The 17,634-nt window shown below is 33.7% G+C and overlaps 1 protein-coding gene across 6 annotated transcripts in view; it reads left to right on the plus strand.

Annotated features, from left to right (window-relative positions):
* The window catches only part of SENP6 (SUMO specific peptidase 6), a 93,569-nt gene extending 76,922 nt beyond the window's left edge, over positions 1–16,647 (plus strand). For all 6 annotated transcript variants that reach the window (XM_084889247.1, XM_084889249.1, XM_084889248.1 and 3 more), the window contains 6 exons: positions 4,703–5,121; positions 8,405–8,508; positions 9,878–9,966; positions 11,254–11,322; positions 11,970–12,120; positions 13,889–16,647. In XM_084889247.1, coding sequence (XP_084745373.1) covers positions 4,703–5,121; positions 8,405–8,508; positions 9,878–9,966; positions 11,254–11,322; positions 11,970–12,120; positions 13,889–14,098 — 1,042 coding nt within the window. In that variant the 3' untranslated portion in view covers positions 14,099–16,647. The remainder of the gene's footprint in view (positions 1–4,702; positions 5,122–8,404; positions 8,509–9,877; positions 9,967–11,253; positions 11,323–11,969; positions 12,121–13,888) is intronic.
* Positions 16,648–17,634: the final 987 nt, after the last annotated feature.

Below are 17,634 nucleotides of genomic sequence, written 5' to 3' on the forward strand. Positions count from 1 at the left end.
TACTCAAAGTAATTTTCTAAGTTAAAAGGGGGTAGTTAAACATTTGTGTTATTTTCCCCCCAAGAGGCATTGATTTATAGGATAGTATTATTAAGGTGACCAGACGTCCTGCTTTTGACGGGACAGTCCCAATTTTTAACAATTTGTCCCGCGTCCCGTGGCATTTTTAAAAAGTCCAAAAGATTTAAAAGATTCTTTCCAAAAATCGGGACTTTTTTAAAACACTGCGGGATGCAGGAGAAATTGTTAAAAATCTGGTCACCTTAATTATTATACAATTTAGACTTAAATTTGTTTGTATTTCTTTTTTTTGTTATTGTTTTCATATGCTCTGCAATCAAAGATCCCCAGAAATACACCTGTAGTTGGATAATTTTGGGTTTATTACTTACATCAAAAGAGAACACATACCATAGACAACCATGGAGCCTCTCAGTGAAAGTGTGTTTGAAAGAGTCTATAACAAAATTGGGCTTTAGTTTAGAGATTTAGGGAAAGATCTAAGGAAGCAGTGGTTTGCTTGGGTAAAGAAGTAGCATTCATTTAGTAAGCAAAAAAGGGGATTTTGATATTTAGAGGGTTGGTTTTATTACCTTGTTTGTCACTGCTTAGACAAATTATGAAATGGCCTTGCTTTGCCTCATTTTACTATGGTTGCAGAATAGCCTTGTTGAGGTTGGTGTTCTGTGAGATTGTTTATATCTACTAAGGTTAACTGTCTCAGACTAACTTCTGAATATTTTTTTTTCTCATTATGAAGAACATATTCACTGTACAGTATAATCAAGCTGTATTTATTTAAAACCCTGCTTTAATTGTAACATTTGTGTTCTCTAATCAGTTCAGCCAAAGATAGGTGTAGACTAGGTCAAATATTGGTTATGGCAATAAAGCTCAACTTTAAAATACACACACACACACACACACACACACACACACACACACACACACGAGACCCATTGCACAATATTCGTGGAAGAATAGGCCCCTGGCTTCATTCCTAGCCACCCGGGAGCCAGCAAGTCCCCACTCCTCACCCCAGCCACCCTGGAGCCTGCATGTCCCCGCTCCTGGGCCACCCAGAGCCTGCAAGTCGCTGCTTCTGTCAGAACCGGCAAGTCCCAGCTCCCTGGCTGCCTGGAGCTGGCACGTCCCTGCTCCTGGGCTGCCCAGAGCCAGCGAGTCCTCGCTTCTGTCTGGAGCACCACTCCTGTAGCTCCCTCCGCTGCCCCACTTCCCCTCATAGCAGACTTCACACCACTCCCACTTGCTTATGCAAATTAACCTCATCTTGTTGGGTTAATTTGCATACTCACTGATTGGCTGTAGGCATAGCAAAGGTACGGTCATTTAGCATTTTTCTCTTTTATTAGTGTGTATATATATATGTGTGTGTGTGTGTGTATACACACATACACACATTTATATAGTCAGTTTAAAATTAATCTTCAGTACATTCTTTTCAAAGTTCCTTGCCATATATTTGTTATATAAAGTAATATGTAAGCTGCCTAATAGGTGAAATGGAAAATATACACTGAGTGGCCAGATTATTATGATCTCTGAACACATAGTAATCTGGCCACTCTGTGTCTTTGTATCTCAAATAGATACCAAAAGTATTCTAGACTTTTGCTGGAGATCAACCACCTATTTACCCTGAGCTTTCTATCAGCCAGTACAAAGGGGAAAACTGGTCAGGTGCATGATTTATAGTATCTTTGGTATCAAATAAATGAGGTACTCAAGAGAAGTACACTGAGTGGCCAGATTATTATGCTTTCAGAGATCATCATAATCTGGCCACTCAGTGTACATAAAAATTGTCAGAAATGAATTATAAAAATTTTAAATAGAAATATAATTTGAAATACACACAATTTAGCAACAGAGGCACATCCTTCTTAATCACTCTGTCTGTTGTGGATAGAAACTATGATCAGTGCTTCCAATAATTTTGGTGAAAAGTAGAGAATGAATAAAGATGTGGAACCAGAAAATGATTCTGCAAGAGTACTATGCCATTTGTGTATGAAGAATAGCCCTAATTCATGAGGGTGCATTTTGTTTCATTTATTTTTTTAAAACATACATTTTTATTGATTTCAGAGACGGGGAGAGAGAGAGAGAGAGATGATAGAAACATCAATGATGAGAGAACATCATGGATCAGCTGCCCCTGCACTCCCCCACTGGGGACCGAGCCTGCAGCCCAGGCATGTACCTTGACCGAAATCGAACCTGGGACTCTTCATCTGCAGGCCGATGCTCCACTGAGCCAAACCAGCTAGGGCTCGTATTATTTTATTTTAATATATTTTTAAAATATATTTTATTGATTTTTTTTCTTTCTTTCTTTTTTTTTTTTTTTTTTTACAGAGTGGAAGGGAGAGGGATAGAGTTAAAAACATCGATGAGAGAGAATCATTGATCAGCTGCCTCTTGCACATCCCCTACTGGGGATGTGCCCGCAACCAAGGTACGTGCCCTTGACTGGAATTGAACCTGGGACCCTTGAGACTGCAGGCCAACACTCTTATCTACTGAGCCAAACCGGTTTTGGCTCATTTTATTTTTAAGAGGTACACCATAAGTATTTATATACTCTGATAATATTACATAGACTGCCATATATTTGTCGTCTGTTTTATTTTCAATTTTCCTGATGGTGTTAATTTCTTTCCAAGTAAAAGCTATTTGTTAAAAATTGCCGCAGTAATTGACAAGGGGCAGAAATTTGATGTTTGGATCTAATCTATCTTCAGATACGTCCAAATACCTATTTTAGCCTCATCTCCCACTGGTGATTTAAACTCAATGTAGCTGCTATTATTAAAAGGATCATAAAAGCAAAATCCTGGCTCTTAGAGGTTGAAAGTGATCTCAGGTGTTCCCACTTTCTTCTTTCAGCTAGGTGAAGAAAGAATTTTCCTAGCTTTTCACTGAGGCATTAGAAAATTTATAGCTTATATTCACATTGTCATAACTGAGAAGTGTTAAAAACGGTGATAAAGGCAAAACTGGTTTAGCTCAGTGGATAGGGCGTTGGTCTGCGGACTAAAAGGTCCCAGGTTCGATTCCGGTCAAGGGCATGTACATTGGTTGCAAGCACATCCCCAGTAGGGGATGTGCAAAAGGCAGCTGGTAATGTTTCTCCCTTCCTCTCTGTAAAAAAACAATAAAATATATTTTTTTAAAAACAATAGTGATAAACTTAGGTTACTACTATAGGTTGAGAGTCATTGTATTACACTATATTTAATCGACTTTAAAACACGTTTTTTTATATTTTAACATTTCTGAAATTCAGATGTGACATATATTATCTGAGTCTTAGAGTTGAAGTGAGAAAGTTGGTGTGCTGCTATTTTTACCACCCTAGCCTGACCTAAGTCCACAGCATACTGAGGATTAATAATTAAGGAGAGAAGCATTCCTCCACCTGTCCTTTATAATACTGAGGATGAAGCCAACCTCTGATCTTTCTACTTAGGCTGCCCAATGAAGAGACAGCGCTGTTTTTTAGTATTGCCTAATTTAACATTTTGTAGAAATGAGAATGTAGCATAACTTTTATCCTCATCACTAGATTTATTTTTTCAATCAAAAAACACCTATTGGCTGCAACAGGTTTGGCTCAGTGGATAGAGCGTCGGCCTGCAGACTGGGGGGTCCCGGGTTCAATGATCAAGGGTCCCAGGTTTGATTCCAGTCAAGGGCATGTGCCTTGGTTGCGGGCATATCCCCAGTGGGGGTGTGGGGTGTGCAGGAGGCAGCTGATCGATGTCTCTCTCTCATCAAGGTTTCTGACTCTCTGTCCCTCTTTCTTCCTCTCTGTAAAAAAAATAATAATAATATACATTAAAAAAAAAAAAGACCTATTGAACATCTTCCTATATTATTATACAAATATTGTCCTCAGGCTAGTAAGTTCTCTAATATCTATGGCCTGCTCCTTTTAATTTAGCATGTAATACTGTCTAGCATATAGTAAGCCCTTAATAAAATTCTTCATTAGATTAATGATTATTAATCAATATTAGCTGTATAGCTTCTTATTCATGTTTTATATCCTGCTGTTGGGAGCTGTGGTACCTGAATTCAGCTATATCATGAGCACCCACTTGACACCTGGACTCTACTAGTATTTTCAGTTCTTTTATAATCATTACATTAGATAAATTATCTCATTTTAGTGTATTTACATTTCAATATAGCATGAGACAAAGGATTATTTGATACTTTCAATGTTAAGCAATTCCTACCTTGTTAATAAGAGAAACACAGACATGGTTAAAGTTTTTTAAAAGCTATAAATATGTATAATATTTAGAAAATGTTCAAAATTATACAGTCTGATTAGGCTTCTGAAGACATTATAATCTTAAGACTAGATAGGTTTCTATCATTTTACATAAATAAAGCAAAGGGAAAGTGAATGGGAATGATGAATTGACCTAGATATTATTTGTATTTTGTTAAATTACCTGAAAAATTAAAAAAAAAATTTATTCCACAAACAAGAAAAGGTTTAAAGGATTTTTCGCAGAAGTGAATATGGGCTACAAAACTTAGGTTAAAAAAATTGGGCATTTTTAATAAATGTCTTCAGAAAAGCTTTAGAGAAGCATTTCAATTGATATTTATTGCCAAATATAACTTTTCTAATAATATATTTAGTAGTTTCATTTGTTTTTTACAGTGCACATTGGTTTTTGGCTGTTGTTTGTTTCCCTGGTTTGGACAAACCAAAGTTTGAACCTAATCCTCATTACCATGAAAATACAGCCATGCAAACATGTTCAACTGTAGAGGACAATTGTATTCCTACTCCTTCAACCAGTGAAATGGACAGTAGTTCACAAAACTCTTCTGCCAAGCCTATATTTAAGAAGATGCTAAACAAAAAGCATTGCACAGCTGTAAATGATTCAAGTGCTGAACAGGAAGAAAGTGACCCTCATTATCGGAGAAACATAGGCAGTCTGCAAAACATAAATCATACTGCAAGTGAAAATGAAGAATCAAATAATGGAGAATCTGCACGCCAGTCAATTGTTGATAGGATTAATAGTGAGAATGGCCTACGGAATGAATATTTAAGTTCTGTGCACCATACAGGTATGTTTCGAAATGTTTTGAAAGAATTAAGGAATTCAGAGTAAATTGGATTTCTTATAAACAGGATTAAGATTTCAGGGTACACTTTTTATTAAAAGTCAGATTTACTGAAATATAATTTACCTACAGGAACGTTTCATCCTTTAAGTATAGTTCAGTGAGCTTTGATAAATGTGTATAGTCATATAATCACTACAACAGATTTAGAACCTTTGCATCACTCCAGAAAAATTCCCTTGTGCAATCAGTCTTCTTCCCACACCTCTACAAAGAGTGCATGTTTAAAATTATAGTACAAGGTCTGCATTTTCTATTGATAAGATCTTGGATTTATTTTCATTTTATAGGAAATTCATTGTATTCAAGATAGTTATTGCATAGTCTTACACCTGTAAGGTGAATTAGTTCAGTCTTCTCACTTTACAGATAGGAAATTGGAAAGCAAGTGGCCAGAGGTAGAAATTAAAGGTTTTTCTCCAAAATAGTTGCTGGTGTTAAAATTAAAGGTTAATTCCTTATTCTCACTCTCCTTCATTTTTTCACTAAGAAGAAGGGCATTGGTCCAGCCTGTTTTTATTTCCCTTCAATTTTAATAATTTGTTTTTTCTTGAATCTATTCCATATTTCTAGCACTTGTTATGGAAATGTGAAATTTCTGTTCAAATACTTAAATTCCATGTGAAATCAATTGTATAATTTTCTTTCCAACCCATGGTAAAAAAAAAAAAAAGTCTACTCCATTAAATCCATAAAGTGCTATAGTGTGTACCTTGTACACTTTAATTAAACTGTGAGTAGATCCTAATATATATTTTTAGAGGAAAAAGGTCAGTATAAAGCATAGAAAAATGTATGTAAATTCAGAAAGAACCTATCAAAAGTTGTGAATGCTGAGCATACTCTTAGTACTTTTACCAGCTTATTTTAGTAAGTCAGAAGAAAGCTATTGCTGAGGCCTTTTTATTTAGTTTGACATACTAAGCTGCATAAAGCTAATAATAGCACTAGAGTTTTTATCTATGTGCCCTTTTGGAGATAAGAGGTAGAAAAGGAGAAAGATATGTGAATTATACCTTCATTGAACTATTTTAAGTTCCCCTTTGATCAGTAATTTCATCCATTTTAATGTGAATTCAAATTAAAAATGAATTAAAGTGCATGATTTAAAAACTAAGCAATGAGACAAAAACCTAGGGCTTCATATACACAAACTCCAGAAATTCCTAGTGACCTTACAGGTGTAAGACTATGCAGTGACTATCTTGAATACAATGAATTTCCTATAAAATGTTCTAGTCTTTAAAGTTGTAGTATCAAAGTTGAATAAATATTCTCACAAATGCTAATGGAGACCACAGTAGGAATAATCTTGTTTTACGTAATTTGCCTTTCAATATTTGTTTATTCAAAGTATTCTTTTTTATTATTGTTTGTGCGTTTGGTATTTGTTTTTGCTTTTTTTTAGTATGTGTATAATATCTTTCTTAAAGTTAATTTATCTTTATTGTGTGTGATACACTGATATTTTCTATTCTCTTGAGTTAATCTAATAGTGGTAGTGTCCCACAGTTGAAAAAAAAAATATGGTGCTCTAAAGTAGGTGTGTATGCAATTTTCAAGAATGAGGTCCCATGGCTTTCATCAGATGCTTCAAAGGGATCATTCACTAAGAAGCACATTAAAGAACAGTTTCTCTAGAGGTAACTTTACTACTACCTCAGGGAGGATAGTTAAGCATTCTATCCTACATAAAATGAAAACTTCACTAAAAATTAGGTTACAGAAAGCTTATAAAAAATTTTCTGACATAATTAATATCTCAGTAATTGATTTCTGTTTGGACTGGGAGTATAGTTGGCAGAACTTAATCATTTTAGACAGTTTTAATATAATTTTAAATATCAAATATATACAGTCAGAAGTCTTGTCTATTATTGTCAGATAATATGCTATAGTAAATAAGTGGAATTGTATATTATCACAGGAATTAGGTTCTTTTAAGGTCAACTGTAGGAAAACAATATGTGGTATCACTACTTTCATTTGCTGTTTTTTCAGTTGGGCACCACATGAAATATAGTTGTCTTATATGGAACATGAAAAATGTGTATGTTTAATCTCTAAACTCAAACTCAGACTTATCTTCAAATGATCTTACTATGAGAAGCTCTCAGGAACTGGGACTGATTGAGAGAACAGCTGATGGAGTTACCACCTCGCAGTTTATATCAGAGCATTTGTTTATTGAATGAAATGGTTGAAGGAATTGATTACACTAGTTAAATTATTGTTCCATTTGAAATGCATATACAGTTTAATTTGTATAGACTTCATGTGACAGTTTTGTAGATAGAAATAGTTTGCCTCTAGAATAACTTGATTGTAATTTACTAATTCTAAATTGTTTAAGGATTTGAACTAGTTTTGGCTTTAAACATAAAATACAGGTGTATGAAAAGATGAGTTAAAAAAGTTATTCTTTGCATAACTAAAGGATTTATCTTCATACTTTATTAGTTATTTTAAGTAGTGTTTTAGATTACATTTAGATCTTTATACATGCCTCTAGGAGCACATTTTGAGTCATTTATTTTTGTACTACCAGCATCTACATTAGGTTTGTGTTTTATTTTATTGAAAGTCTATGAATATAAACCAGACATGAAGGAAGCATATACAAAGTTGGGGGACTCATCCGTAACTATCCTAACATGAAGATTACTTTCATTTTTGTCTTTTTTTTTTTATTATTTGTCCAAAAACAAGCCTATCTTAATTTTAATCATGTTTATTTTTTTATCCTGTATTGTACAGTTTTTCATATTTTCAATTTTAGTTTTTAAAATGTACAGTATTTCATTTTATGTTCTACCATTTAATAACTGTCTTATTAGACATTTCATTTATTTTCTGACTATTGTAGCTTTTGTAATTAAATATATCTGACATACCTAGCACTAAAATATTTATTTATATACATCAGTATGTATATACATTCATATTTGTATTTAAATATACATTTATATTTAATCATATAATTGATACATAGTTTTTAAGTTTTAATGAATTTTAAGGTCTGAAACTGCTGTAATTGACATGTCAATTCAGGGTTTAATTAAAAGTAATTTTATATTTGGATACTACCTACATGCTAAGGCAAATTTTGTCTTCTTAATTACTATATTCTTTATTGATTATCTGCCTAATATCTTGTAGCCTATATACTATACTATAAGTGATATGCATGGACTTTTTTATTACATAATGTTTCTTATTAATACAGATGGTTTAAGCAAAATCAGACTGAACTATAGTGATGAATCAGCTGAAGCTGGTAGACTGCTTGAAGATGAACTCATTGACTTTTCAGAAGATCAGGATAACCAGGTGAAGCTTGCTTGACAAAAAGTCCTGATGTTTTATCTAATTAAGTGTTTTTCTTTGGAGTCTTATGGGTAGTTTCTTCAATGCATCTGGACTTGATTTTCATTTTAAAACACAAATTAAGTTTTCTGTTCAGAGGTTACTAGGATAAATGTGCTAGTGCTATTTTCTTTTAGTTTTGATTCACTTCCCTCTCCCTACCAACCCCCATTGTGGATGAACCTAATAATGCCCACCATTTTAATAGAAAATAAATTATTTCAAATCAACACAGCCACCAGTCCTACCTCCCTTTCTCTTCCTCTTTTAAATTGTTTATGGGCCATATCTAACCGTTGGTCTAACTTGACATTCAAAAGACAAATGTTTAACATTTTGATTATATTAAACAAACTTTATTATATTACTTCTTCCACATTTTCAGTGATTTTTTTTGGTGGGGTCTAATTTAATATATATGACAGGAGCAAATAATATTTAGTTAAAACTAATAGGTCTATTCTAATATTTAATGTCTTACTTGCTCCAATAAACTTTACTAAAACCAAGAATAAAGTATACTTCTTTAAATATTTTATAATTTCAGTGAAAAATGGCTTTATATCTAGAGAAAAGTTTATAAAAATCCTATAGCATACTATTTCTTTAATTCTTTAACTTTTTTTAGTTAAGACAAATTGAATTTATCCAGTAGTGAAGATAGCTTTGTATTGCACAATTTTTCTTTCTTGCTTACTCCTCTTGTGAACAAAGCCATTTTTTGTGATGTTTATAATATGTGGCTATAAAACAATTTTTCTCTCAAACGTATACAGACATATATTTGGATTACATATTAGGCTTATAATAAGCACTCATGCTTCTGTGGTCATAGCAGTTATTTTATTTGTAAGGTTGCCAAAAGCTTTCTCCTACAACAAAAATAAGCTTTGTTTGTTTTAAATTCAAGATAACATATAAAATAAAACACTGTGTCATTAAGCTGTCTTCTCTCAAGTGAAATGGCTATACGGTTTTGTTAAGGAAAACAGTGTTTCCAAAAACCCTTGAAATATTTAAAAGTTACTCATGCCCTATTATGAAACAATTATCTTAATCAACTAACTTAACTTTTGTAGAATACCTAAAATCAGAGCAATAGCATTTGACCAGAGAAGAATTAGTCATAATATATTCAGTCTTTAAAACTGTATACTAGATTGAGTAAATGATGTAACAGTTTTTCAGATTCCTTTGATTTGTAGCTTCTTTGCATTAAAATGTCAGTTTTGTGATAGTAGATAATTGGAATCAAGTGACATATCAATTTTTTGTGTTTGATCACCTAACTCATAATTTTTTTGACATACTAAGAATAGGCTCTCTTTTATAGGATGACAGTAGTGATGATGGATTCCTCACCGATGACAATTGCAATTCAGAAATAGGACAGTGGCATTTAAAGCCTACTATCTGTAAACAGTAAGCATTAACTAAATATCTTGCAAATTTACATAATTTTTACTTATGTACCTTCATAGAATAGCACATGACTAGATAGTTTAATTTTTTTTTTTTTTTTTCTTCAGAAAGGAAGGGGAATGGAGAGAGAGAGGGAAGCATCAATGATGAGAGAGACTCACTGATCGGCTGCTTCCTGCACACCCCACACTGGGGATCGAGCCTGCAATCCGGGCATGTGCCCTGACCCAGAATCAAACCGTGACCTGGTTCATAGGTCAATGCTCAACCACTGAGCCATTCCAGCCAGGCTAGACGGTTTTATTTAAACAAGTACTAAGCAAAAGTCACAATGGCTGTCGAGTTCATTGAGGAAAACTGGGTCATGTGTAATGTCCAAGGATCAAATGGAGAGAAAGAATAATTATTTTAGTCCTCTACTTTTTATATGTGCATGTGTGCACACACAGACATTTCCACCCCAAAAGAGTGAGTTCGTTTTGATTTTCAGAAGTAATGCAAGGCATATTTTGAGATCTAGGGGCTCCAAACTTCTTAGGTGATGAAGTATTGTCTATTTGTAGACCTCATCTTTTTTAGCTTCTTTTTCTTTTTTTTATTTTCCTTTGTAGAAAATGTTGGCTAAAATTGCATTAACAGCTATTGAAAAGCAAACTTTATTTATAAATAAAAATATAGAGACCTTGAACAGTTAAGAGATCTCCAAAATCGATAAAATTTTAGCCAGGAAGAACATAGATCTTTAAACATTCTAGGACATTTTGCACTATATTAGACTTTTTTACCTTTACTTGGGTTTATAACAAAATTTTGAAGATTGGGGGTCTTAACTTCTAGTGTTTAAAGTGGAATCTCTGGATTCTAAATTAATTCTTCTATGTGACAATTACCTGTTTTGTTATCTGTAATAGGTTTTAGTTAAAAATGGGATTATTTTTTATTTTTACATGGATGCTGCTTTTGGTATTCAAAATGGGGTATTCAAATTTTCAGAATGGTTTTAACTTCCTATTAAATTTTGAAGTATTTTTAGAAACCTACTATGGAACTATATTGAAATACATTGACAATTAATACAAAGTAGGTTAAATTACTACTTTGGTATTTGGTATTTAAGTATTATTAGGTTATGTATGACTATAAGGTTTAGTCTCACCATCCTCCCTAACTTTTACTTAGGCATGCAAAGGGAATATTGAAGGTCTTAAATTTTTATTGCTAATGCACTTCTCTTTATGCCTTTTTAACATTATAAAGTGTTAACATTTGGTCCTTCCTACCATACAGACCTTGTATCCTACTGATGGACTCACTCAGAGGCCCTTCTCGATCAAATGTTGTAAAAATCCTAAGAGAGTAAGTTCAGAGCTGCACTTTGTATTCTGTTGGAAATAAAAGACTATCTTATCTAATAAAGAGGGGACATGCAAATTGACCATCATGCCATATTAGTCAAGATGGCCATGCCTACAGCTGAGGCCAAGTTCCCGTAATGTGTCTTAATGAGCAATTACAGGGACCTGAGGCTGCCACCCTTCTCCCCTTCCCCCCAACCCGACTGGGCTTGACAGGAACCTCAAGGCATGCGCCCGGGCCAAGGGACCTCAGGCCATGCACCCTGGGCCAGGGGACTTGAGACTGCGCCCCCACCTGGTGGGGCTTGACAGGGGACCTCAAGGCGCACCCCTTGGCCGGGGCTGGGGACCTCAGACTGCACTCCCCACTCTGGCACTGGGCCAGGTGAGGCCATGCCCCCCAACTGGCAGGGCTTGAGGGGAATGGGGCTGGCAAGGGGTGGGGCTGGCCGGGTCTAGGTCTCATGTGATTTCAAGGCACACGTGAGTGGGCGGGGACTTTGACACTTCTATTATAGAGAAAGGGCAGATAGCAATATTAAAATATTTCCCCTAATTCTTTTTTAATGTGCATGAATTTCTTGCATCGAGTCACTAGTATATGTATATTTATATATGTATATTCTTACTATACATTCATTATTACAGGTATTTGGAAGTGGAATGGGAAGTTAAAAAAGGAACCAAAAGAAGTTTTTCCAAAGATGTCATGAAAGGCTCTAATCCAAAAGTACCCCAACAAAATAACTTCAGTGATTGTGGCGTATATGTATTGCAGTATGTAGAGAGCTTTTTTGAGGTGGGTTTCAAAATGCTGGTTATGAGATAATACATAATAAAATACTGTTTTGGGTCTTACGTTATTATAAAATAACTAAGTAAATATTTTGAAGAGTTTAAAAAACTATCACTTCAAAAATTATTCCAAAGAACAAAAAACTTCCAAATTGGAGAATTTTTAAGACATGTTATATATTTCATCACATCCAAGCCTTGTGACCTCATTCCTCCTCACTAATCAACTCCCCTATACCCCTGGCTCTTTCTACCTTAAGAAATCTCTCCCATGATGCGAATTGCCCTTTTCACTCTCTTTTTGCCTCTTAACAGATATATTTCTGGAGATGTGTTTATATTCACTGTCTTCATTTCCACAAATTCTACTTCTCAAATCTCTGTAGTCTGGCTTCATCCTCATTCTATATATATATAAAAAATTTTTTTTAATGTATTTTAGTGATTTTTTACAGAGAGGAAGGGAGAGGGATAGAGAGCTAGAAACATTGATGAGAAACATCGATCAGCTGCCTCCTGCACACTCCCTACTGGGTATGTGCCCGCAACCAAGGTACATGCCCTTGACCAGGATCGAACCTAGGCTTTTTGAGTGCACAGGGCGACACTCTATCCACTGAGTCAAACCAGTTAGGGCCTCATTCTTTATATTGAAATTGTTCATGACCTCTAAGCACTATTTGACACTGACTATTCCTCATGACACTCTTCCTTTGACTTAGGAGATGCAATACCACTCATGCATATTTCTCTTGGGAATTCTTTACAGATATATTGACTCCTTCCTTTTTTTAATTCACTATTCAGTGTACCGTTAATGTTATCACTTCATGTTAAATATATTCAATTCTTTATTTCTGATGCCACTTTTGAAGTTCAGTATACTAGCATCGCTATTCTAAACTACCACCACTTTCTGTTTTTACAGTTGTTTTCCAGAAACCCAAATCTAGTCATCTTACATTAAATCTTATAATGGCTTTCTGTTACTCTTGGATTAAAGAAAATTCATGTGGCTTGCATGATCCAACTCCTGTCCAAGCCCCTCGCCTCATTTCCTACCATTCTCACTCTGGAATTCTGTATAGCAGCCACCTGAATATCATTCAGTTTCTCATTGTGTCATATTCTTTCTCATCTCTAGACCTTGATACATAGTTCTTTACCTGGAATATCCTTTCCTATTGTTTCTATCATTTCTTATTTGGCTAACTCATTTAACTTCTGGTCTTAGCTTAAATATTAGTTCTTTTTGGAATTGTGTTTAGCCCTCACATATGTATAGGACTTTCTTATTCTCCCGTCACAATATTTGTCATATTCATTGTTTTAATTGTGATCTGTCTGTCTAGACTGGAGTTGTCAAACCTTTTTATAAAGGGCCAGATGTTAAGTAATACTTTAGGCTTTGCAACTGTACGGTGTCTGTTCCTACTCAGTTCTCCTGTTGTGGCAAGAAAGCATATATAGACAACATGTAAATGAGTTAGTGTGACTGTGTTCCAACAAGGCTTTATTTACAAAAACAGGCAGTAAGCAGAATTTGGCTCACTAGCCGCAATCTGCCGACCCCTGATCTAGACTTTACCGTCTGTAGGCAGAAGCTATCTCCTGTGCCTAGCAGAATGCCTGGCATGTTGATAGATAATGAATGAATACATAATAAATGAGTTGTTGATTTTTAATTTTTAACTTTGGAATGCTTTTGTGTTTTAACTTACTGTTACTTCTTTTATAATTTTCTAATATTCATCTAACATTTTTATTTTCAGAATCCACTTATCAATTTTGAACTACCTATGAATTTGGCAAACTGGTTCTCTCCCCCAAGAATGAGAACAAAAAGAGAGGAAATTAAAAACATAATTCTAAAGCTGCAGGAAAACCAGAGTAAAGAGAAAAAGAAGTATCAGGACCCGTACTCAACAGACACATCTTTGGATGAAGGGACAGAACAAAGTATCGACAGTATCTCAGACTGACCATTTCTGATTCTTGTCAGTGTTGTCCTGAGAAACAGTGACTTTTCATCTTTGGGTACAGACAGTAAAGAACTGAAGTGCTCACTACTCAGAGTGGTTTGAAAATGTTATGCTTGTATAAATGTTATATAATTAATTTCCAATGGAGTATGTATTAAGTTAGTCTGTAAATATGTTAATGAGGCCAATTTTTCCAGCATTTATAATTATTTTTTTCACTTGTTAGGAAGCATTTGTTATGTATTTTCTGTTAATAGTATTGAAAACTGCAACTTCGAAACACAAAATAAATATTTATAGGAGGACATGATTAATTTGATATTCTTTAGTGAATTTGTATTAAATTCCTCAGTGTGTGTGATATATTTCATGGGAATATTCAAGTATCTGATAATTTTTGACCTTTTTGCATTTGTTCTAAAATAACTTGAAATGTAAAAGTAAGATGAACTCTAAGGCATTTTGAACAAGAAAGACATCTTTATGTGTTTGTATAGTAAGGGAAAAAAACAACAGCTTTTTAAATTCATATATTCCCTTGTGTCCAGAAAACTCCAAAATGGAATAAATATTTATAATTTTACGTAAATATTTAAGGAGAAGCGGTAATTCAAAGAATAATCTTGAATTATACTAAATAACTGTACTTTATCATATATTATTGCCAACTACATTTCTGAAGATGTCTAAGGCTCAGGTTAAAACTATTTTGATAAGTACAGCTTGAATTTCAAATATCCCATATCTTTCTATATTGTAACTTAAAATATTCTACAATCTGAGTGATATAGTTAATTGATAAACATTTTAAATCTGTGAACACAGCAATTTAAATAGGAATTAACTATTTTTTGTAATGGCTTTTGCTGTTTTTTTTTTTTTTTTCATTGCTCATTTTGTTCTTGTTATTTTGATAAAGTATCAGACTTTGCACATGCGTTTTTTAGTGTAAATTATTGTTACATGTGAACGTAATATCTTTTGATCAATTGCTTAATGCAGGGGGAAAAAATCCCCTGCCTTGAATTCCCCTTTTAAATTCTTAAAATTGATGGTTTTGTTGACAGATTGACAACTCATATAGGAATCTTGCATATTATCTGCTGAAACTATTATTTTCGAATGAAGCATTGTACGTTTCTTTTGAATTAACTTTTGAGACTCAAAATATATATACATTTTAAAAGTCATTTTTGTTAGAAATGAATTTCACAATGCACATATGTATAACAAAAATAGTTGAGAATATAAAGGTCTTTTTGTCAGCATTTATTTTATCTTTAGTCTGGCCATTTCTGGCATTTAGACCAACATTTTAGGATATTTTCTTGAATTCAATAAAGTCTGTGGGTGTGTTTGGGGTAGATGGAGGTGTTAACAACAACTAAAAAAAATCTATTGAGACCCACTCATAAAGGGAAACCTTAAAATGTAGGTTTAGAGAAGATCATCAGTGCTTTTAGTTATAGCTTTGTTACTTGGAACTATCACAACATTTTTAAATTTCTGATTACATTTTTTGTGGGGGTGTTTGTTTGTTTGTTTGTTTGTTTTTATAAATGCCCTAGAGCTATTAGCCCAAATATGAAAAATGAGTTTAATCTTATTATTTACTGAATATGTAATACAAAAAGAAATGGAAAGTGTTTAATGCCTGATAGCAGTAAACAAAATTCATATATTTTTTTTTAATACACTGTATTTTATCAGAATTTGAAGTTACTGAAAAAACTATTCTAAAATGCTCATTTGTTTTAATTTCTGATGGTTACATTTTGCATTCTTAATCTTGTTAAAAGTATAACTTGTCCTTTGTGCCATCACAAGTCAATCACATTTTGACATGAAACATATAGATTGATGCCTGTCAGCTTTCTCTAGAGGTAGAGTATTCAAATACTTGATATTTCTCCCAATCCATGTAAAATTCTATTTTTAAAAGTTATGCTAATGACTTTGTTTTACATGTACTAGTATATATTGAAATCTTTGGAGACTTCAAGGGTGAGCTCCAAAACTTGAGAATCTTTGGTGTATATGCACATTTACTTGGTGATTTTGTACTGTGGTACTTCTTTCTATATGTAGTTTAAAGTGGCTATTAGCCTTTAAAATGTGTCATTAGTATTTGGAAGTTGTGAAACAGAATTTTAAAGTTTAGATGTTTGTTACTAGACACTGAAACTGCATGACAAAGTATCTGGTGTCTTAACTAATTAGATCTGTTGTATTTGTTTTCTTGTTGGATAGAATAACAGTTAATCATTTTTAGAAGAGTTTTAGATTACTTGCCATAAAATTTGTATGTGTCTCAGCTTGTGGTAGTTTAGAAGCAAAGTTGGCATTTAACTATTGATAGTTCGTTTTCTTTGGTGTTATTGCTAAGACAGCTGAAAACTTAGTGATATTGTTTCAAGTTCACATAAACTTAAATCCGTTAAGCAGAGTAACTTGTGCTTAAACTACTAATCCATTATATGTAGGCGGTTTTATTTGAAAAGGTAAAGTAATTATCTAAATTATATCTTGTTTTAAGTCACCAAAATGAATCCAGTATTCTTTTCTTTGAAAAAAAAAACACAAAAAAAACACTAAGATTTGTGAAGATTGTAAGATATAACATAAAATAAATAGCTTTAATTTCCCAGACATTGCAAATTGTACTTAAAGTCACAGACAGTTCACTGAACAGGAGTAATAACATATATATATAAATTTTTTTAATTCCCATTCGAGAACATGCTTAGAAAGAGAAAAAACAATGTGAGAGAGTAACATCTTTTGGTTTGCCTCGCCTTTCCTACACTCCCCAACGGGATCAAGCTCAAAGCACAGATATGTGCCCTGACCAGGAATTGAACTGGTAACCTTTCATGCATGGATTGATGACACTCAACCAACTGAGCCACTCTAGCCAGGCAAGGATATATTTCAGTATATACATATATATGATCAAGAGTTGGAGTGAAGCTACTGGAATATGATAGAATAACTTAGAAGAAACAGAACCCTTAAAAGATAAGGTAATGTGCTGTATATTTAGAAGAAGTATAGATAATTTGAGAACAAAAAGAGAGGAGATTATTGTGGAGGCATGCTGCAGACTAGCGAAGTGAATGTAACTGTATAGTTTACCAGTAAGAACACACAGGTAACAATGGACTGTGTTGGGAAGTGTAATCTAAATGCACTGAAATACTCCAGTAGGACTTCGTTTTTCTAATTGTAGGGAGGGAAAAAGGGATTATGAAAATGCTTCAAAACTTTAACCACAGAGGAAGAATTGGTTGATCAAATCAAAGAAATGTGTACGTTGGGGGAAAGTAGTTCTATCATCTTAATTCTAACAAGCCAGATCAAGGAATAATGATAGGGTACCCTAAACTACCATTAAGGTAATCAGAGTGCACTGTATTCAGGAAACTACCATAGACCCATGGCCTGAAACGGGCAAAAAAAAATTTGAAAGCTTACAGGTCTTCACTATCTTTATTGCAAATAACATTTAAATTGTCATTACAAATGATTACAGTGAA

This window comes from Pipistrellus hanaki (assembly GCF_964339955.1).
Source record: "Pipistrellus hanaki genome assembly, chromosome: 7".
NCBI lineage: Eukaryota > Metazoa > Chordata > Mammalia > Chiroptera > Vespertilionidae > Pipistrellus > Pipistrellus hanaki.